General features: G+C 37.0%; 1 protein-coding gene across 13 annotated transcripts in view; it reads right to left on the bottom strand.

Annotated features, from left to right (window-relative positions):
- Nucleotides 1-23,751, bottom strand: part of Erbin (erbb2 interacting protein) — a 102,186-nt gene that overhangs the window by 17,112 nt on the left and 61,323 nt on the right. For 9 of the 13 annotated variants that reach the window (NM_001427815.1, XM_039103492.2, XM_017591184.3 and 6 more), the window contains 12 exons: nucleotides 20,512-20,586; nucleotides 19,836-19,980; nucleotides 18,439-18,511; nucleotides 18,005-18,134; nucleotides 17,594-17,709; nucleotides 16,045-16,114; nucleotides 11,253-11,352; nucleotides 9,272-9,393; nucleotides 8,627-8,800; nucleotides 7,416-7,592; nucleotides 5,040-5,154; nucleotides 3,649-3,832 (listed from right to left, as the gene is read on the bottom strand). In NM_001427815.1, the coding sequence (NP_001414744.1) occupies nucleotides 3,649-3,832; nucleotides 5,040-5,154; nucleotides 7,416-7,592; nucleotides 8,627-8,800; nucleotides 9,272-9,393; nucleotides 11,253-11,352; nucleotides 16,045-16,114; nucleotides 17,594-17,709; nucleotides 18,005-18,134; nucleotides 18,439-18,511; nucleotides 19,836-19,980; nucleotides 20,512-20,586 (1,481 nt within the window). The remainder of the gene's footprint in view (nucleotides 1-3,648; nucleotides 3,833-5,039; nucleotides 5,155-7,415; nucleotides 7,593-8,626; nucleotides 8,801-9,271; nucleotides 9,394-11,252; nucleotides 11,353-16,044; nucleotides 16,115-17,593; nucleotides 17,710-18,004; nucleotides 18,135-18,438; nucleotides 18,512-19,835; nucleotides 19,981-20,511; nucleotides 20,587-23,751) is intronic. The other 4 variants (XM_063282246.1, XM_063282245.1, XM_063282244.1 and 1 more) reach the window with 1 other exon arrangement.

The following is a 23,751-nucleotide window of genomic DNA, read 5'->3' on the forward strand; positions in this document are numbered from 1 at the left end:
GTCTTTGAAGCTTAATAATAAAATTACTTTTAAACTTCTACTGAACCCAGAGTAAAAGAATTTAAGTTTGCATAGTTTTCTCTCAAAAGATTTTCCCTACAACACTGAGGCTGAATACACAGCAGCAAGTGTCTGAATGAACCTTTATGGCGTCTCCCCAGAGTGACCCAGCGTTTCTGTGGTGGTCCAAGTGAGAAATGTCCCATATAGGCTCATGTGTGGGAACACCTGGACTCTAGTCAGTGGTGCTATCTTGGGGAAGTTTTAGGGCATAGGGACCTTGCTGGAGAAAGGCTACTACTAGAGGCCAGCTTTGAAAGTGTATAGCCTTGCCTCATTTCCAATTTGTTCACTCCTTTCTAGCTGTGATTGGAGATGTGATCTTTCAACTGCCTGCTGCCACGACTCTCCCACCATAAAAACTCTTCCTTTGCAACCATAAAACAAAATAAACTTTCCCCAAAAGTCACATTTTGTCATGGTGTATTATCCAACAACAAGAAGACAGAAACTGGCACCAGAGAGTAGGGTCATTGCTGTGAAGAATCTGACCAGGTTCATTTTTGGAGGAATTTGAAAGACCTTTGAAGGCTACACTAAAAATGTAAGCAGAGCTTCCAGGCCATTCTAGGAGAAGTTGGAGACAGCAGCACTGAGTAAAGAGGCTCAGAGAGATCCTGATCTGTAAAGTTTCAGAGGGAAGAAAAAAACATCTCAGCAACTATGCTGCATGCCATCTAGTGATATGCTGGCAAAGAATTGGGCTGCCATCTCTGTCCTAAGAACTGATGCTAAACAAAAATATATCCAGCTGTGGCTATGCATGGGAGGCTGAAGTGAGGATCTCTGTAAGTTCAAGGCCAGCCTGGTTCTACATAGCAAGGTGCAGGCCAACCAGGGATCTGTGGTGACTCTGTATGAAAACAAAAACAATAAGGAACTGATTTCTTTGGTGGGTGAAATCTGAAGACAGCATAACGCTGAGTCTCGGCCACAGTTACTACTGGTTACTCTTTACAGTGGTCTATAGTGAAAAACATCAGGTAGAACAAAAGAAATGAAAAAGTACAGTGTGAAGAGACCGGGAACACTGGGAAACAATATTATAGCGATGAACATGCTAGAAAGAGGAAGTGTTTTAGAGATATCACCATTAAGGACAGTGCCCTGCTCTGCACTGGAACAATGAGAAAAGTGCCCTCAGGCCAAGACCCCACTCAGCTGACTTCCAACTTAAGAAAGAGCCTAAAGGATTTCTGTTCCTAGAGAGCAACTGCTTAAACACATAAAAGACACTACTAAGGTAGGGTGAGGATCAAGGGTCCGTCCTATGTGGTCAGTTTAACTTGCTAGTGTCATCTACGGTGGGAAAGACGGAAGGGTGAGGTGGTCATGGCAGTGGCCATAAAACCTCCTGTACAGTTTCAGAGAGCCCTGAAGACAGGCAAAGTCTGGCAAAGCTGGAGATGCTGTGAAAGGAAAGTACACGAAACATTAAAAGAAAAGCTTGGGGGTTGGGGATTTAGCTCAGTGGTAGAGCGCTTGCCTAGGAAGCGCAAGGCCCTGGGTTCGGTCCCCAGCTCCGAAAAAAAAGAACCAAAAAAAAAAAAAAAAGAGAAAAGCCTGGCTTACAGCAGAAAACCCAAACTGCTAGATACCGGAGTCATGAGACATCTGCTAAGAGCTGATCACATCAGAGGAAGCAGCCCCAGAGAGATGCATGCACAGGACTCAAAGCCGGATGGGCGGAGCCACCTAAGCATCTGGCATGGAGATTGAGGATTTGGAGCGTTCTCTGCTGGGTTTTGGTTCAGTGTTCTCTCACTATGTCTTCATTCTTCCCTTTTAGAATGGAAATGTATATTCCATACCATAATGTCCTGGAAGTATCCTTCTTTAAATTTTATGGGTTGGGAGGTCACAGTTAAGAGACTGTAGTGAGTTTGAGAAGATACTGCTGACTTTTGAGTAGTGTTAAGACTGTTGAGTACTTTTAACACTGATTTAGAAGCATTTTACATTTTGATATGGCCATGATCCATAGGGAACATAGCACTACAGAAGAAAGTCATCACTAGGAGGGGCTTGTGAATTTTAGCCTCACCCCACTTCCAGTTTGCCCTCCTGCTTTCTACATGCGGCTGGAGGTGTGTAGTGTGATTTAGTTTGTGTGCAGAGCCCTTTAAGTGATCCTACTATGCCCTTCAATGTTGGCTGCCTCTTGGAATTCTGGGAACAAGAAAGGCTATAACAAAGCCAGCAGAGGCTGAGAGTATTTGGATTGAGCAGGTTCCAGGTAGCAGAAGAGCAGGGTCCGTGTCTAGGGTTAGAGAAGACAGTTGGTGACAGTTAAGACGGGGGAAACTGAGCCAGAGAAAATATTGTTAAGAGACAGGAGAAGAATTCACACAAAATAGCTAAAAGAGAAAGAAAAGCAAAGCTACAGAGGTGTCGTCTCTCAGCTTCCTGCTGTCATGTCCCCTTCACCATTATGCACCATCCCTCTACAATTATAAGCCAAAAAAGCTGTATTTCTCCCATAAGTTGTTTTTGGCTATGGTGTGTTATCACTGCAACGAGAAATAACATGGTTTCTAAGAATAAAAATAGCTCTTTTAATCTGAAATTCCTCCAATCAGCTGTTTATATGTTTTGACACCTAAAAATATTTTTGTTCATTTCAACAACAAAAAATGGTTTTAAAACAACTTTATAATCACTGTAGACCCTGAGCCACATTACAAGAGCTGTCAAAGCTATGATGGCTACTTCTCTCCCCAGCCTGTGGCACCTTCACTGTAAAATACTACCACAGGAACTACCGAAATGGTGGCTTCTGTCAAAACAGGGGCACTTCCTCAGCTTGCTGCTGGCATGAGGTACCACCACAAGAGCTGTTCACCTCCTCTCCAGCCTCCCCAAGCAGCTCAATAATGGCACCTCAGCCAAAGCCGACTACAGTCTTCCAATCTAAACCCATTGGCCTGATTCAGAGAAAGGTGTGGAGGGAAAAAAGCCACCACTCCCTGAGTTGGAGTACCCACCAATCTCTGAGCTTCTTACAAAACCCCACCACTCCCTGAGCTGGAAAACCCACCAATTCCTGAGCTCTCCAAGTCAGGGCTTAAAATCCTCACCTCACCAATCCTCACTCTAAAAATCTGCCCTGAAAAGCACCGCCCCCTATATAAACTCTGTTCTTTGTTCAATTCCTTGCTGTCCACTCTTGGGAACAGAAGCAGCCAACACTGGATTCATTACTCCATACCCTAAACCCTCCTGATGAATCTCTTTTATGCAAGATGTTGCCTGGTATGACTCTCATCAGAAAAGCCAGGAAGCAATGAAGAAAAGAAGGGAAGAAGTGAAGAGAAGGAGGAGGGCTGGGAGCTGCAGTGGCTCTGCTGAGGAGGTTTTCTCTCAGAGCTTCGTGGATCCTGGGCCCCCATGTTTCAGGACGCCATTCCATCTAAGTAGGGACACTAACAACCTCTACTCAATTACTTCTAAAATGGAGTAAAGAAATTTATTGTATAAGTCACTTAAATATTTGTGAAACCATTTATGTTTAGCCCTATTTTTTCTCTTATTTGTATTATTATTTCTATTTATTGTATAAGTAAATGCACTGTTCAAATGTTCACAAACCTGATTTTGGAGTTACTATCGATAGGAATTTGTTTCGCTGGAGAACAGAGTGCGGTGTCTTGACTGCTGTCAGTATTAAGAGACACTGAATCAGACATCCGAGATGGGGAAGAACAATTGCTGTTATTTTGATTACTATTGTGTGTGACTTCATCTGATAAAGAATCTGTATCCTTTGCATCATCTGAAACAAAGTAAACGTGTTTAAGCACAATGATAAATTCACCAAGAATTTATGGAAACCTTTTTACCGATTCTATGTCTGAGGGGATAAGTTAAGTAGGTATTAAGTCCTCTGTGTCTCTCCACCTCAAACACCTGCTCATAAAGTGGTAATCTCTCAATGAGTGAGGTGCCTGTTTAGAACAATGAGAAGCAATCGGTTTATATTCACTAAAGTGGAAGTTTAAAAGGAATTTGAAAATAGTTGTAAACAAGCTCTTTATGAAGACCTCAATACTAGCCAATTCAAGGATCTATTACACCCAGACATACCCACATATGGATTAAAGATATGTTTTTTGTTTTTAGAAACAGTGCTCAAATGGTTTAGAAACCCCAATCTCAAGGTACTTAAGTCTTGGTTTCTTAATTTATAAAAAGTACCGTGAGACAGCCTTTGAAGTACTTTTCATGGAGCTAGGATGACACCCAACTGTTCGGCAGCCTAGTAACAACTGCCTGGTACCTAAACAACAGTGAAAGGACTCAGGAGCTTCTAAGTATCAGTATACACCCCGCTAACCAAGTGCCAGCTTGGTGATGTCACTAGCTTTACGGGAGCAATGGTCTGGACAAGCATTTGACAGAGATAACGCAGAGCTAACCAGGCACTACTTGTAAGAGCGGTGTGATGAGATGGGCGTTCTTTACAACTTTATTTCTAAGTCTAATATTTTGTTACATGAAAATTGGTTGGCAAAAACTGGGGAAAAGAGCTTAATATCTACCATTGCAGAATAGATAAGAATAAAATAATGTGCACATAGAAAGAGGTACTATGCTATGTATTATATGCAAAATCCTTCATTAGCCTCACTACAACTCAAATATGTCATCTATTAATGGATAGAATGAAGCACACAAGGAAGGATAAGTATCTAGAAAACACTCAATAGAGATGGAGTTATAACCTAGAATTCCATCCTTCTAATGCTCATGTCCTTACAAAAAAACTCTGCGCGGGAGTAGGAAGGGACTACCAATCTCTTTAAAAATGGGAAATATGGAGAATATTTTGGAAAGGCAGTTTTAAATTTTGTTTTTAAAATGTTTCAATAATGTGACTCCCACATTTATTTATTCACTCCCAATAAAATTTACTCCCACAAGTTAATACATCTTACTTAGGAAATTTCTAGTCTTAATGTTACCCCTTCTTAACATCTAACCTTTTTTATTATTACTAAGTGCTACGACTTTGGGCTGATTAATCGAGGTTTCAATTAATGGAGGTCGCATCTCTGCCATTTTCATTTCTTCATCAGAAGAAAGTTCTTCAGATTCCTAGTTTAAAGAGAAAAGAGATAAATACACAAATTAAACTTTGGACTCTGTAAATGAAAAAAATATAATAAAAACATCACTGGGAAAACAAAACAACTGTTAAGACCATGTATAAAAGTGCTTTTTAATGGTAAAATAGTTGACAAAACTGCATGACTCGGCTTTTTCAAGTGCAGCAATCAAGCTCCAGGAGTAGTTTAACAACACATTAAAACTTCTCATGTATCATTTTTTTGGAGCTAAGCCTTACCGAGTAGATATTATGTGCCAGAGTGTGAGGTTACTGGCAAACAAAAATGACCAAAGCACAACCCTGTTCTGAAATTTCAACTTAAGCAGTCCCTCCACAGAGTCTCTTCTGAATTGTTGGGTAGTCTCATAACTATGCTTGGCTTCTACAATGAACTACTACTAATGTGAACTATTAATTCTATTAACAGGTGAAAAAAACTTCACCTATTTTGCCACAGAATTGTTATTTTCCATATTTATTTCCTGTAATATGCCACAGTTGTTCCAGATTACCTATTACTGAGTAGTGTCAGCAAAGAAAATGACTTCTTACTCATCAACTATTAATAGAAATTTTAATATCATATGGCACACAAGAAATGAGATCTCTCACCAGTTAAATCATTCCTGCACACTAAGATAAAACTAAAGCAAATGCTTTACAAAACTTGCTTCCCTGAAGGAAAAAAAAAAAAAACAGTGCTAAGGACTTTATGTGTTTTAAGTGCCATAATGAAGATATGAATAGTGGAGGAGTCACTCAGTGACTGAGAGCACTTGTCTTCAAGAGGACAAAGATTTGTTTTCCAGCACCCACATAGTAGCTCTATTTCTTCATACACAAAAATACTATTTTAATGAAGTAGTTCGCAATCTCTATTTATATCTTTACAGATGTATTTATTTCTATTTTCTGTGTATGAATAAACATTCATATTAAAGTATGACTGTGTGCTGTGTATTTGTGATATCCATGGAGGTTAAGAGGGTGATGAGGGGTTGGGGATTTAGCTCAGTGGTTAGAGCGCTTGCCTAGCAAGCGCAAGGCCCTGGGTTCGGTCCCCAGCTCCAAAAAAAAAAAAAAAGAGTAAGAGGGTGATGAGTCTCTGGAACTGGAGTTAAGAAAGAACCAGCACCACCATAGAGTTCCAGCTAGGCATAACAGCTCACACCTAGCATGCGAGAGGCTAAGACAGGAGTAATACCACGAGTTACACTAGCTTGGGATGCACAGTGAGCTCCAGACCATGGCCCATAGAGATCTAGTCTCAAAAAATTGAGAGTTCTGTCAGTAGCAGTCTCACTTACACCTAAGACATACTTTCAGCAGAATACTATTCAGATGCCATAGAAATGAGATGCAGCACTGAGAGATACTACAGTATGAACTTCAAGAGAAATGCCAAGTGAAGGAACGATAAAAGACCACTTAGTGTATCAATCATAGGCAAAGTATATATGAGATGCTTACAGCTAAGGGGGATGCAAAGCCTTAAGAGACAAAAAGTATGCAATTTCGTTTTTTATGGCTATAAAAATATTCTGCAAGTAACTGTGGTGATGGTTTTACAACTTTTTAAATTGTTTAAGCCACTGAATTATATATTTGAATCAGTAAACTGTAGGGTTTGAGCTATCTCTTTTTAAAAAGGCCTCCTGCCTAAACTAGACAACTTTTACTTATTCAATAGTAGAAATTATATCTAGGTTCTCAGACACTGAACAAGGGTAACAATCAATGATGAGTGTTTCCATAAGTTAAATGATTGGGTATATCTAACACTTTCTCTTGACCTGCCCCCTTTTTCAAATGCTTGAGATAGAATCCAGGGCCTTATGCAAGCTGGGACAGCACTCTACCACTGATCTACATCTTCAATGGTCATTTTGATGCTACAGAAATAAAAGCAAGGACTCAGGATGCAGAAGACAGACCATGAGCCTACTATGTACAATGAACTGAACTTGATCCCCATTACTGCAAAAAATAAAGATATAAAGGCACCTGTAATTAATTATTCACTTTATATAACACATCATAATTTTATTTACCTACTAGTCATTTACTCACAAAGATAAAAAAAAACAAATTTCATGTGATGAGTGATTTTTAGCAGTCTGAAATTTCTCAAGGATACCTCAATATAAATACTTGTTATATTTTTCTGCAGTCATACTATCAGGCTTCTGTTGTTTACAGCAATAAATCTGAACATAGAAAACTCTCAACATTATGTCAGAAGTCATACCTCAAAAACGTCATCATGGTTGACAAGATGCTTCATGTTCCCAGACGATTTCCTATTTGTAGTCACTGGTGAATTCCCCGCATTGGTCTCGGCTTCAGGCTCACTCGTTTTCGGTACAGAGTTCATATACTTTTCTCTCTCATCAAGCTTGCTTTTTGTTGTAATACTTTCTGAAGGCTGCATAAAACATAAAGATCTCATGTAAATTATATATATATATATTCTTGTATTAAATACTACATAAATGTAAGTAATATATCGACTTTCAATTCTAAATTAATATTAAAGAAACTATGACTATGCAAATTAGACTTGGAGAGAGAGACATGATTATATTGAAGTACATCATTAGTAAAAGTTACTTTCCTACAAGAAGACTGGAAGGCTGGTGTCGTGAGTCACTTAGTTCAGCATACTCACAAAAGGATAGAAGGTAAACCATTTTTCCTGCTGTGGAATGTTCAGTGACTCTAATGGCATGACAGAAGTTTTGTTTGGAGGTGGGGAGCACTGAGAAAAGTGCACTGAAAAAATGCATAGCTTAAGAAATTTGTGAGTGCTTCTGAAACAGTCCAGAGAAGTGTCAAATGTCTATAGTATCAATTAGCTAAAAATTGGAATAAAGCAGATTAGTGTCATTAAAACAGGTAGGGAAGAATATTTGTAGAATATTATGTCTTATTATTTGTTCAAGACAAGGTTTCTCTGCATAGGCTTGGTTGCCCTGGAACTCTGTAGACTAGGCTGGCCTTAAACTCAGAGATCTGACAGCCTCTACCTCCTGAGTGCTAGAATTAAAGGCGTGTGCCCTCAACCCAGAAAATATTATAGTTCAAAGCCTTGGAGTCTTGGTTTGGTTTTGGTTTTTTGAGAAACACAGAGGGTTTCTCTGTGTAGGCCTCACTGTTCTGGAACATGCTCTGTAGATCAGGTTAGTCTCAATTCAAAGAACTACCTGCCTCTGCCTCTCAAGTGCTGGGATTTAAGGTGTGTGCTACCACTGCCCAGCAGCCAGTGATTTTTTTAAACAGCTATCTAGATATTATCCTGATAGAAGATGAGCAATGGGGAATTCAAAAAGTTTAGGATTTAGACATCTGAAAACAAAACTACAAACTAAGTATCATATAATTAAGATCACCATATCAATTATGTCAAAAGCTTCAGGTCACTACGAACATAGATCATTACTTGGAACTGAGTTTCCTAACCTTCACACCCTTGTCCTTATTTACAACCTGCTGATCTTCATGTTGTTTTAAATCTCTCCCGGACTCCTCATTAGTTTCTTCATCCTTTAATCTGTGTACAATGGTTTGTACAGTCTTGACCATATTCTTAAGCTCATCTGGGTACGGTGTTGGATATCTCTTTAAGTTTCCCTCCTAGAGAAATAAGAGAAACATGAAATATTAGTATTTTTAACATCAACCTCAGAACTTAATGTATAATCCATCTGAACTGTGAAGACAGATAATGGTTTTTTTTTAAAAAGTTCTGTTTTTCTCATTTATTTATTTATTTATTTATTTATTTATTTATTAATACTGCAAATTAGGCAGTTTCATTTATTTTTCTCTTTCTTTCTTCCAGTGCTAGGGATCAAACTCTGGGCCTTTACATGACAGACAAAAGCTTCCCTAGTGAGCTCTCTCCCTCCCTGAAATATACCTTGTAATGGCAGATTTATATTGATCTCAAATCTTTTCGTACGTGACATAATTTGGATTAGTAATTTGGATTGCTTTAGGGTAAGCAATGAATCCAATACGTCTTTGTAAGCACAAATAGCATAACATAGGTATACAGTACGGACGTTAGTTAGTGCATCTGAAAGAAAAGCTGACAAGACTCACCCTGGGAGGTGCCTCCCTTTCATCTTTGTCTTCATCACATTCAAATGCTACTTGAGCCCGCTGTTTTCTCTGTTCTTCCCACAATGCAGGGTTAAAACTTTCATTATCTGATATGAACATAACTAAAGGAAAGTAAAAGAAAAGCTACTATTATTTTACAATGATCAAAGAAGACTATTACTCATAAATTTTATTATAAAAACAAGTCTAAGGGGAGATGATAATGCATGCCTTTAATTCCAGCACTCAGAAGGCAGAGGTAGGTGGATGTCTGTGAGTTCGAGGCCAGCCTGGTCTATATAACAAGTTCTAGGATAGCCAGGGCTACAGAGAAACTCTATCTTAGGAAAAAAACAAAACAAAACCCAGAAACAAACAAAAACAAGTTGATGGCAGTTAAAACTGGTCCAGGACAACAGCAACAAATTCCAGGTGAAATCGTTTTATTTCTTACAAATATTTTAAGTACTAACATTCTTTACTACCAAAAGGATAATTATTTGATCATATTATATAGTAATATTATTTATAGGACTCTCAGAGATTCTTACTGTATCAGCCAGGCTTTTGCATTATTAAGACTAAAGAATCAGGAGAAACAAAGGAAGAAAGCTTTGTTTTAGTTCCTGGTTTCAGAGGTCTCATTTCATCTTAATGAGGCAGACATAAGTAGATCCAGAGAAGTACATGTCAAGGCATCACAGAAGCAGAGGTGGTGTTGTAAGAAATAAAACGATTTCCTAGTTCACAGAGGATAACATTTTAATGTTCTATTTACAGAATGACATACCATTTCAGTAAAGGGCCATATAATAAAGTACTTCTGTTGCTAGCACTCAAGTATAGGCTAGAAGTAGTCAAGGACAGTAATTGGCTGGTTCAAAAGGAACTGGTAAAGTAATTTAAAGATGAGGAAATAGAAGCTTAACCACCTAACTTGCCACGGCATATTTTACTTTTATTCTATGTGTATGTGTGTTTTATGTATGCCTGGGGCCCATGGAGTCCAGAAGACTGATTGATCACCTTGAACTGGAGTTACTAGCAGCTATAAGCTGCCAAGGGGATGCTGGGGACAGAATCTGGGTCCACTGGAAAAATAGAAAATGCTCTTAATTACTGAGGCTCTTTCCAGCTCCCTGGAAGAAGATATGTTAGACTAACAGTGCACTTTTCTTCAACATTATATATTGAGTTAATTTCTAAGTAACTTCAGACCATAGTTATTTTCACTGTCTTAAATAAAGGAGGAAAGACACATACCTACATAACCTACCTACCTACACACACACACACACACACACACACACACACACACACACACACACACACACACACAAAGACATTTCAAGTATAATTTTAAAAATGTTATATACACACGGAGAACAATTTATAAATATATGAGGCTGGAGAGATTGCTCAGTGGTTAAGAGTACTGGATGCTCTTTTAGAGGTCCTGGCTCACAACAATCTATAATGAGATTTGATAGTATCTTCTGATATATATTAAATATACCAGAAATAGTTTGGACCTCTGTCTTCACACACTAATCCACAAGTACACACTTGTGGCCAGTATGAAATAATATAGTCTCTTTTGATGGGCAAAACCCAGGAAGTAACTTAGCAGTAACATATGGTCAAAGACTATAGATTCACAGATGGCCTTGGTCTAGTGTGTACATTGCAAGGGCATTCTATATTTTAGTACAAACTGCTAATCACACAATGTTAACAAGCACACTCAAAATTTAGCTAAGGACTATTGAAATAAAGAAAGCTACAGTTAATAACATTATCAATGGAACTTAAAGAAAACACACCTCTAAGTTCAACTCAGAGATGTTATTATCATCCAACTACTGAAAACTTTCTGACCAATTTTCCAAACTCTTGATGAAATAATAAAAAATTCTGGGGCTAAGAATTCTCTTAGTACTTTTGTTAAAGGGAAGGGGAGAAAGTAATTTTCAATTCCTACCATCTTCAGTCCTTGGTTGCTGAGGGAACATGTAATTAGTAAGCACCATTTTCTGAGTTTCTGAATCAGTTTCTTTTTGAAGAGGTATCAGAGGTTTGGACTAGGAAAAAAAATAAATTGTTAATAAAAAAAAAACCTACAAAAATACATATCTAACAATCCCTTTAATGACCACTACCAATTTGATAAAGTGTCAAGGTGCAAGCTAGAAAAACACATTTGTGTATAAATACAATAGCACTATGAACACTCATTTGAAACCATGGAGAAATCTAAAAAATGAAAATTAAATATTAGTAAAAGACAGATTCAATATATCCTAATTATTACTGAAAAAAATTTATAAGATATCAATAAGCCAAGACTATCTATGGCCTATGAATTATTTATTACATAGTAATTGTACTAATAAAGTTATAAAACACATTTCTGTTTTATATTATTTTCTGTCTCCAGCATTTCCTTTTACAAAAATGCTTTTAAGGGAAAAATATTTGCAAGGCTTAAACTAATTATCTAAACATTTATTCCAGTCGCTAAACAGACAGCAAGTTGAACACTGCTTCTCTCTTACACTCTCTCCGTCAACAGTACCAACAGGACACTTGTTGGAGGTCCCAGGGATTTCAAACTTCATTCTTTTCTTACTATATTTCTTCTAATGGTTAATAAATAGTATCAATTCCTATTTTACATAAGTATACCTAAAATTCTACCAGTAACAGCCTTAAGTGATTCCATGTAGATAAGGAAATAGAAGTGAATCCTATCAGTCATTCTTTGGACAAACTCTTGTTAAAACATGATTTTAGCCTCAAATCTTACTCCCAAATATTTTAAAATTTTGGTTCCTCCTTGTTAAAAAATATACTGTCCTATATTTTCAAATCTGATCATTTTACTTGATTTCCTCAAATAACAGAATGGTCGTCCTACTCTTCCCTAAAGACCTCTCTCTTGACATCTCAAGTCCAGGGTGGTTCTTTCCTGCCTCATTTCCCACAAGCCAGACAGGGTGACACCTACTTACACTGCTGTGGGCACATCCTGTATTCAAATATAAAGACGCTCCTGCACTACCATCCTCATCCTGGTTTCTAAATTCAATCTCTTTCTTAATACCCACCAATCCCCTCCACTCTCCATAATACTTATCATCCAGGAGAAACATGCTTAATTGAAATTTTTAAAATATCCCAAAACTTTGAAAACCCTGAGCATAGACATGATTGTCACAAGTAGAAAAGAACACATTTGACCTCAAGAGACAGCATGATAAAAGCATGAAATTGATTTTTAAATGTTACATAAAATTATTTTCAGGATATATAGGTAAGCAATGCATGAAACACTAACAAAGTTTATATTTAGACTTTGATTCTTAGTCCATTAATTGTGATTATTAAAAGAAAAATTTAAATCTCCAAAATATACCATCCTAAGCATGTTAGTTAGTCTGCATTCCTACCTTTCTTATACCAATTATTTACACAGTCATAGTTCAACTGATACAAAGTATAAATAACACAGACAGACTTTTGGCCTATAGCTTCTTAGTGTGCAAAGAAGAAAAGAAGACCCCGGTAAATGGCATTATCAAAATTATCTAGGGCATTTTAAAAATCAATTTCCCTGAAAGTATTTTGCTATTATTCTTTTATTACATGACCCACTGTATATACCAAACCAACACATTTAAAAATGGGTCAACTGAATGAATGGCATGTGAATTAAACCTCATAAAATTTGTAACTAGCCATTACTACTTATTTAGTACATAAAACAGAGAAAATAATTTAATCAAGCTTTTCTAGTTTCCTTGAATGCCTAACTATTGATCTATAATCTCATTTAATTTCAGGTACTCACTTCTTTTGTCCTAACATTTAGGACATCGGTATTCTTGCCCAAAATCTAAAATAACTCATTTGCTAAACATAAATACTTAACAGCATTTTATTTCAAAGCATTAAGCATTAGATGCAGAAGGCAGCAAAAGAAGTATCTTCACTGAGTTTGCAGTATAGAAGAGGGATGATATACCTAACAAAGCTGGCTATTACAAACGTCGTCACAGGCTGACAAGGTGTAGGTACTAGAGGACACAGGAGACTGCCACTCACTTAACAAACAGGACAGCACGGCTAAGAGGTTTAAGGTGAGGAAAGAGAATAAAGTGGGCAGGGCAAAGAATGTTCTCAAAGAGAACTCAAGTTGGTGGAAAGAACGAATGGGTAAAGGATAAAAGAAATACCTACAGCATGAATGAGACCTCGAGGCCTATGATATGCAGGAAACAACCAACATAATTTAGGGAGTGGAGTGCAAGGCTAAGACTGAGAGATCATGTGAGTTACACTATCAGTGTGATGAGGGGCTAGAAGAGGAAAGCAGTTAACAGTAGAGGAGAGACCCAGAGTGTGTCAGCAATCTGAGTCAGCCTGTCCATTTGTAATTATCCAGTAGCTATACTTTTTTTTAAGGAAAAGAGATGATCTAGTGCTTGGCTAGTATAGAGGAGGCTCTGGGTTTGAGTCCTATTAGGGGTAGGAGGGAAGCTGGGCTATCAAGATAGCATATGCCTATAATCTGAGCATCCCACATACCAAGACAAGAGGATTTTGAGTTCAAGGTCACCTGGGCTGCATACCAAGTTCTCAGGAGAAAAAGTGGATGCAGGGAGAGTTCAAAAGAGATAAAAATAATTTTAATAATGCACTCAGTTTAACCTTATTAAAAACATTACAATTTTCAGCATAAAATCCAAAATGAAAATTTCACATTTTTCAGATCACCCCAGGGCAAAAATTTAGAATATAGTTAATTAGATGGTATCTGACTTCGGATTAAGCACGCATGATACCCCTGGGTTCTGCACTGAACAGGAAGGTATACATGAAATGACATACACAAGGTATTATCCAATACTCCTGAGAACCCGGTGATGGACTGGGCTGTCACAGTGATGGTAGGAGCTGCACTCCCGTGTTTGACTCCATAAAACATTTCTCAATGAGCTAAGGATCCCACGAAACATTTGGGGCACAAGACTACGTATGCCGTCTTAGGGAAAGCCGAATCTGAGATAGCTAGGTATCAATATTGGAGAGATACTTGGCTATATGTATGATCCAGACATAGCTACTAGGTTAAAGATGTTGCCAGACGTAATGAGAAATATGGAAAGTAATTTGAAGGATAGTGTACAAAAAATAAAGCAGAGGGATGTCATTCTGAAAGGCACTGAGAGAAGAGCCATCAAGTAAGCAGCAGAGGCAGGTGCGGACAGCAGGCAACACTCAAATCCACCACTCTCACCGTGCCTGCTAGTCATCGTCTCACCAAGACTGCTCAGTTTACATCTTTCAATTCCCTTTCATTTGTTCCTTTCTTTACTACGTGGCAACATTTCACTTCAACCACTCTCTTCTCAATAACCAAGATCTCTTTCCTGTGATGGCCTTCTCTTATACCTAGGTTGGCAGTTCTATTCACAGACCAGTCATGATGGCATACACCTTTAATCCCAGCACGCAGGAGGCATAGGCATAGACATAAGCATAGGAACAGGCACAGGGACAGGGGCCAAGGGGCTGAGAGAAGGGGAAGGGCAGGGGATGGGACAGGGGCAGGGGCAGAGGCAGAGGCAGGAGGATCTCTATGAATTTATGACTAGACTGGTCTACATAAGAAAATGCCAGGCCAGTCAAAGCTGTACAAAGACATCCCTTATACCCATCTCAAAACACCAAATAAAATAAAGTATTTGTATCACAAAACTAAACAAAATATTATCACTCCAAATCTGATCTTTAAGACTTTCTCAAAATTAATTATAAAAGTATCTCCTTTTTCTACTACTATTACAAATTTCTGCTTTATTACATCCCCACAAATCTGCAATGTTATTCCACTGGGGGCTGTAAAGACAGCTCAGTGGTTAACAGCTCTTACAGTGGACCTTGGTTTGGTTCCCAGCTCCCACATGACAGCTTACAACCACCTGAAACTGTAACTCCAGTTCTAGGGAATCCTATGCCCTCGTCTGACCTTTTCAGGTACCAATCACATATATATACATTCATGCAAAACACTTAAACAAACAAAATAAAAACTAAGAAAACAGAAATCAACCTAAATGTTCATCAGTGAATGACTGGCTAAAGACAGTGTAGCACACACACACATAATGAAACACAAGTAAGTCTTTAAAGGAAAGAATATCTTGTGAAACAAAAAGATAACTATCACATGATGTCATTGAAAGAGGAAAACTCAAAGAACGAGAATAAAATGTTCTAATGGATTTCGGATGAGAGTGTATTGGAACATGTTGGTTCAAGCACATAAAGCTGATAGAATAAATTCAAGAGCTTTACTGTAGACTATGGTAATTTCACTCAGAAATATTTTAACACTCAAAATTGCTGAATTGATTTTATGTGCACTCAAAACAAAGTGACAATCACAGGAAGGCACAATACAAAGTTACATGGAGTAGAGTAGATTGCCTCATCTTTATAGTTTTGTGGTTTTGGAAATTTGCTAAAATACAGTAAAATTTATTACTCATCTATCTATGTGTTAAAAGTGTTTCTAAATACAGAAAGATAAATGTAATTTTACATGTGAACCAAGGTATAACTGTCAAGTGGCTCTATATAAACTAAAGAGTATCATTATATATGCTTGGAAAAGAATATATATTGTTATATACATGAAAATGTATGCTATATATATGAAAAATACATACAACTGGAATTCTAGCCAAATTTACTAGGTCAATACCTACCTGATTATCTGACAGCCACATAGCAGTCAACTGTTGTAGCTTTGTAAAGCTAAAAGGCAAATTCTTTAACCTGAATGGAAAAAAAAATTAAACTTAAAAATAAAAGTATTTAAATAATAAAAGATTACATCAGAAACAGTGGTATAGCACTTACCTAGCATGAACCCTATCTTCCTACCTCCTACCACCAAAAAATAACGAAAATGAAAATATAAATCACCTGAACAATGCTATATAATGGTATATTCAGGTAAGATTTAAAAAAAGAAAGTAAAGCCACATGCATAGGTTAATATAGGAAAAAGGACAAACACATTATCCAGTCTTAAATATCATATGCGCAAGCCCAGGGGAGGCTGTATTTCCTGAGGGTGAGGAGTACCTTTGTCCACAATGTAAGACATGAAAAGCAACCTCCAATATTAGTACAAACCCTTCTAGGTATATCTGACAACTCTGTTCTAGGACTGGTACATTAACTTATCTAATATTAGCGTTCCTACTTTTTTTTAATAAACTGAAAAAAAATCAAATCTGCTAAAAAAATAAAAACTGTCCATTCCATAAAGAAAGGCAAGGCTACATTGAGTACTTACTCACAAAACGGCTTGTGTTTTGTATTCAGAGAACCAAAGCTGTAGTGAGATTGTTTTTAAAAACACTGTACTGTTTAGGGGTCCATTACTATTTTAAAATGATAACATGCAAAAAGAAAGTGACCTATGTGTTTATTACAGTCCAATTAAAATGGGATTTTAGTGGCTTAAAAGAAAATGGTCTCCATAAGCTCATAGGGAGTGAGACTACTATTGTGGCCTTGCTGGAGTAGATGTGACTTTGTTGGACGAAGTGGGATGCTAGGCGAGGGTTTGAAGGTCTTAGAACCTCAAAAGCTAGGCCTACTGGCTAGGTCACATCCCATTGCCTACAGATCAGTATGCACAACTCTCAGCTCCTCTTCCAGCACCATGCTGACTGCACGCTGCCATGCTTAGCACCATGATGACACTGGACTGAACCTCTGAACCTGTAAGCCAGGCTCAGTTAAATGTTGTCCTTTACAAGAGTTGCCTTGGTCACGGTGTCTCTTCACAGAAATGAAACCCTCAACCTCGGCAATCACTGTTCCGGTCTAGCAATCGTAGTGGTCAATCTGCTTGCTCTGCACTTTGGCTTTTATGGCTCAAGCTGTGTGAGTAAATCTATGCCCAGAAAAACATTAAGCCAAGATTACATTAAAAAGTTGCTTTGCTCAACATCAAGCAGTATTAAGGTGAATTTGGGACTTTAGGAATTGAAGGTCACATTTTGTAGTAATTGTGTTGGCCGAAATGAACCATGACAATCGCAATATATTAAGTAACATCATATAAGCTTTGTTCATTCTTTTAATTAAAAAATTTAAGAAACATCATGTAAATCCCATTCATTCTTTTAATTAAAAAATTTAAATATATGTAAAGAGAAATAAGCTTCAACTAGTGTAGTATTTCATATGAAACTTTAACTTTATTCAATGTATTCTATAAGCCAACTAAAGATTACAAACCTATTATCACTTAAATTGATAACTTTTAATTTCTGCATATCACCCATTTCCTCTGGAAGCGTCTCTAGTTTATTAGAATGGAGAAACAGCACAGTTACATTTTTCCAGTTTCCAATCTGGAAGAGAAACAAACTGGAGATCACAAACCTGGGATATAAACTGAAAATATTAATATATCTGAAAGTTCTCAAAAATACTCTTTACATTTGCAAAAATATTACTTTTATAATAACTATTCCTTTTAAATCAAAAGAAAAGCATTTAGGAACATCTTCAAAGTTACACAGCATGTTATTATTCAGATAATATATAACTTGATTAATCAACTATTTTAGAAAGAAATAAAACACAAACCTACTTAAGCTATTTAAAGAGCAGGCAGAAATGTAAAATAAATATAAAATGCTGTACCTCTGGGGGTAGCTGTTGTAAGTAATTGTGATCTGCAGCAAATGTTCTTATGTTTGTGAGCTGTCCGATAGAGGAAGGCAAAGCCTCAATTTCATTGAAACTGCAATCCAGTTCTTCTATTGACCTTAACCTTGAATAATAAATAGTAACACACGGTTTTTAAAATCTGTACTATACTCAAAACTTAACATGAACTTTAGCAAACAACCATAATAAAATTTAATAAAGTGCTTACTTAATGTTATCAATAATAAATAAGCCTATTTTCATTATAAAAATAACTAAAATATGTGTCAATTACTTATTTTAAATGTTTGTGGAATCTGCTTTAGATGCTCCTTGTGTGAATCTGTAAATCTCTGAAACACATGCTGAGAAGCATACTAAGTTAACAGTAACATTTTCCAGGGTCTATATGTTCACACACAACTCACCCTCCTATTGAGTCTGGTAGATACATTAATTGATTTTCATCTATTTTAAGAGTTGTGACATTTTTCAATGAACCTATTAAGAAAAAATAATAAATCATTTTCAGCTTAGATTAGAAAGCAAGTCCATCAACAGTCAATGTGAAACACTTTAGATTTGACAAGAATTAGAAAACATGATTAATAAATCTACCTACAAGAGATACTATCCCAACATCAGCCACTCTTACTCTCTTGCCAAATACTTGCTAACTTCATGCACCTCGTGTGTGTGTGTGTGTGTGTGTGTGTGTGTGTGTGTGTGTGTGTGTGTATGCATGCACGTGCTACATGCATGTACTTGTAGAGGGAAGAGGTAAAGCCAGGGTATCCTTCCACAGAAGCTGTCCTCCCTGTTTTCTGAGCCAGGCTCTTCTCGTACTGGGACATGGGGCTCATATAAGGTTACACTGGAAGGCTACAGAGCCCAGGGATATGTCTCCTCAGTGCTGAGAACAGAAGTGCATGCACCATTAAGGCTGATTTTTAATGTTAGTACATGAAATCAAACTCATGTCTTTATGCTTGCCAGGTAAGCCCTTTAACCAAGTATCTCTTCAGCCCCCAATGCATTCCTTAACCTAATTTGGATAATAACTAGTTTACTACCCACCCCCAAACTAAAATACAAACTACACAAGAAGACAGACATTTTGTCTCCACTGTTCACTTTGTCTGCATAATTCACATTCTTAAAGACGGTGTCTTTAGAATCCAATTTGCTGAATTAATAAAGAAACAGCAGTATGAAGGATGTTTATCACTAAATAAGAAAACAGTATATATAAATAAATATATCTCAATTTGAATATTGAAAGTACTGGTTAAATGAGGAGAGAATTCTAAAATGTAAAAATGTGCTTAACTTTAAAACAACTGGTGCATTTCACACTTCACCTGAGAAATCTATCATATCACCTTGAACTCTTAAGGTTTTAGACTTTTCATCAAAGTGATCTATCTCCTAATACTTCATCAAACAAACAATTTCAAAGTAGATTTAAAACAAATTGTAGACTGTTGCAAATTTTAAAAAATCCTTCATTTTCTTATCTGTCAGTCAACAGTGAAGTAACTACAGTTTCCAAATAATGGCTAGGAATCCAAGAAAACCTAGGGGCTAGCTTCGTTGTGAACAATTTATTGAAGTTATAAAAATGGAATTTGCTTAGAATAAGAAAAAATATCAAAAACAGTAAGCAGTACAGTGTGCAATGGAGCACGTCAGGGAACTGCCAAGTAACATCTGTGTGCGACAGCACAGTGAGATGTTAACAGGAATACCGAGTTTCTATGGAGGTCTGGAGTCAAAACAGACGTCTTTAGTAACTTAAAAAAAATGGTTTGAAAGCAATACAGACCGATAGTCTCAGGCAGCTGCTGAAGGGAATTACTTGATAAGAGGAAGTCCTGGAGATTTTCGCATGTTGAAATTCCTTCTTCAACCATTTCAATATTATTTTTAGAAACATCCAAGTATGTGAGCTGTCTCAAACTACCAATAAACTATAAGTAAAAGACAAAAAATACCACTATTATATCAAATAATTTTTAAAATTTAAATTAATAATTAAATGTGAATGCTTTCTAAATGTAACCAGACATGTTTGATAATGAAGATAAGGATTAATATTAGTCAAGCAGAGTTATGTTTTCTTGGGGAAATATTCATCACCTCCTGTGGAATGGAGAGGCTATTATGTCTTCTTAAGATATAAGAGCATGTAATTTCTAAGTTGATAAAGCAAATATCATTTTAGTTTAACTATTTCTAGAAAGACTGAATTGGTACTAATACAAATATGTTTTTTCATTAGTAAAGACCATTTTTAATAAAATTTGTTATGGAAGTTTTTAGATTTTAATCAAGAATGGGTACATGGTTTTTAAAAATGATAATTTGTTTCAAACTGCTTAAGAACAAACTAAATAAAAAATTAACTAAATGATTAAAAATATCTTTTGAATGTATGATTCAAATACTGAAAAAGAGAGGCAGTAATAAATGAAGAACCGCTGAGATTGTCATGTACATACCCCTGGAATAAAAGTCAGTCTATTGCCATCCATCCAAAACTCTCTCAATCCACTCAGTTGTTCAAGTACTTCAGGCTGTTGACACAGGAGGGAAGAAGTCAGTTAATTTCCGTGACTAGGTATCTGGCCCTGGAATTTCCAAGGTAATCTTTAGTTAGAACATGAAAGGAGAGAAGAGCAGGAAGCACTGCCAAGGTGTGTGCACACTTGTGTATGAACTACGGTTATCAATAGGAAAACCAAAGTTTTCAAAAGTAGATCATATAAGTTTAAGTTCTGAATTACCCAATTGGGTCATATATTTATATAATTGATAATTAAATGGGACCCACTATTTAAAATGTATAATTAAAATATCACTATTATCAAGAGATAGAACCTTTTAGAAAACTTTAGGAAAAAGGTCAAAAGTGAAAAAAGTCAATATATGATTCCCCACTCGTGTGTGTGTGTGTGTGTGTGTGTGTGTGTGTGTGCGCGCACGCGCGCACACATGTGTTTACATGTGTGAATGCAGGAAGGTGAAGAGAGATCCAGATCCCCAGAACTATAGTTACAAGTTGTGATCTGTCCAATGTGGATGCTGGGAACTAAACACAAGTCCTTTGACTGAAAGAAGAACATGACAACAATATTTTATGTAAATTCCAGAGAGAAAATCAGAATATGTAAAGGAAAATTATACATGGTAAAGAAGAGCTAAACTCACTAACCCCCTTATGTTGCTGTGAATCTTGGTATCTTGTTCTATGTACACTGGATTGTACAACCCCTTGAAGTTATATGTCCCTTAGCCCAAAGACCCACATATAATCATTACGTATGCAATGGAAAAGAATATGATCATGAACGGCACGAGTCATACTTTAAATTCATATAGTTCTTATTTATTATTAACAAATACAGGTAAGTTTTAAGCTGTAACTTCAGTTAAAAAATACTTCACTTTTATAGAAGGTTTTTTTACCATTGTTAATTCTAGCAGTAGTAAGTGTTAGGGGATTGATTTTTGTTTAGCTGTACTCCCATGTGGTGGGATTACTGGTGTAGACTACCTGGCCTATCTTCCAAATACTGTTTTGTTATTCTGACTGTGACATTTATACAAATTCTTTTTTTTCAAAGGATGATTCTGAAAGCTAATAGGACTCACAAAACAAGGACGAAAAGGATAACTTAGGGAGCACAGCATGCACTTTACATTAAGTGTGCCTTTGCAAATATAGAAAAAAAATCACAAATCATCTTCAGTTAGAATATGAAAGAGTAGGCTAGACCAGTGGATAGGTAGTAAAAGTGTATGGCTCAGTGGTTAAGAAAACTGCTGCTCTTTCAGAGGACCTGAGTTCCATTTCCAGAGCATGCTGGCTCATAAATATCCATAAGTCCAGTCCCAGGGGATCCAGCATCCTGCATTCTAGCTTAGTCTCTTCAGAAGCCAGGCACACAGTGGTGTACAGACACACACACAAAAGCAAAACATCCATACATATAAAATTATGAATTAAAATATATTATGCAAAAGTACTTCAGAGAAAGTATAAGGTATTCCAAATATCCTGGTATTTTACCGACTATTGTTAAAATGCACAAAACGCACAAGAGAGATTCTTGTTCTTGACACTATTGTTTGAAAACTGTGAATTACAGTTATTAAATACCTTTTTTTTTTAAAGGCACCTGGCTTATTTTCTCAGCTATTTTTTAAAACCTACTTAAATACAAACACTGCATACTTTTGCCATTCCTTTCAGATTCACTTAGAATACAAAGAACAAATTCAACTGACAGATCTCAAGGCAAAGTCAAAACTAGTAGTTTACCCTCAATAATTTCCTTTTTAAGCAGTAAGTAAAACTACCTCGGTGTGACTTTAACCAAGCAAGTAAAAGATCTGTACAATAAGAACTTCAAGACTCTGAAGAAAGAAATTGAAGAAGACCTCAGAAGATGGAAAGATCTCCCATGCTCATGGATTGGCAGGATTAATATAGTAAAAATGGTCATTCTACCAAAAGCGATCTACAGATTCAATGCAATCCCCATCAAAATACCAATCCAATTCTTCAAAGAGTTAGACAGAACAATCTGCAAATTCATCTGGAATAACAAAAAACCCAGGATAGCTAAAGCTATCCTCAACAATAAAAGGACTTCAGGGGGAATCACTATCCCTGAACTCAAGCAGTATTACAGAGCAATAGTGATTAAAAACTGCATGGTATTGGTACAGAGACAGACAGATAGACCAATGGAACAGAATTGAAGACCCAGAAATGAACCCACACACCTATGGGCACTTGATTTTTGACAAAGGAGCCAAAACCATAAAATGGAAAAAAGATAGCATTTTCAGCAAATGGTGCTGGTTCAACTGGAGGTCAGCATGTAGAAGAATACAGATCGATCTATTATCACCCTGTACAAAGCTTAAGTCCAAGTGGATCAAGGACGTCCACATCAAACCACATACACTCAAACTAATAGAAGAAAAACTAGGGAAGCATCTGGAACACATGGGCACTGGAAAAAATTTCCTGAACAAAACACCAATGGCTTATGCTCTAAGATCAAGAATCGACAAATGGGATCTCATAAAACTGCAAAGCTTCTGTAAGGCAAAGGACACTGTGGTTAGGACAAAACAGCAACCAACAGATTGGGAAAAGATCTTTACCAATCCTACAACAGATAGAGGCCTTATATCCAAAATATACAAAGAACTCAAGAAGTTAGACCGCAGGGAGACAAATAACCCTATTAAAAAATGGGGTTCAGGCGCTTACCTAGGAAGCGCAAGGCCCTGGGTTCGGTCCCCAGCTCCGAAAAAAAGAACCAAAAAAAAAAATGGGGTTCAGAGCTAAACAAAGAATTCACAGCTGAGGAATGCCGAATGGCTGAGAAACACCTAAAGAAATGTTCAACATCTTTAGTCATAAGGGAAATGCAAATCAAAACAACCCTGAGATTTCACCTCACACCAGTGAGAATGGCTAAGATCAAAAACTCAGGTGACAGCAGATGCTGGAGAGGATGCGGAGAAAGAGGAACACTCCTCCATTGTTGGTGGGATCGCAGACTGGTACAACCATTCTGGAAATCAGTCTGGAGGTTCCTCAGAAAATTGGACATTGAACTGCCTGAGGATCCAGCTATACCTCTCTTGGGCATATACCCAAAAGATGCCCCAACATATAAAAAAGACACGTGCTCCACTATGTTCATAGCAGCCTTATTTAT

The sequence above is a fragment of the Rattus norvegicus genome, chromosome 2, assembly GCF_036323735.1.
Source record: "Rattus norvegicus strain BN/NHsdMcwi chromosome 2, GRCr8, whole genome shotgun sequence".
Taxonomy (NCBI): Eukaryota; Metazoa; Chordata; class Mammalia; order Rodentia; family Muridae; genus Rattus; species Rattus norvegicus.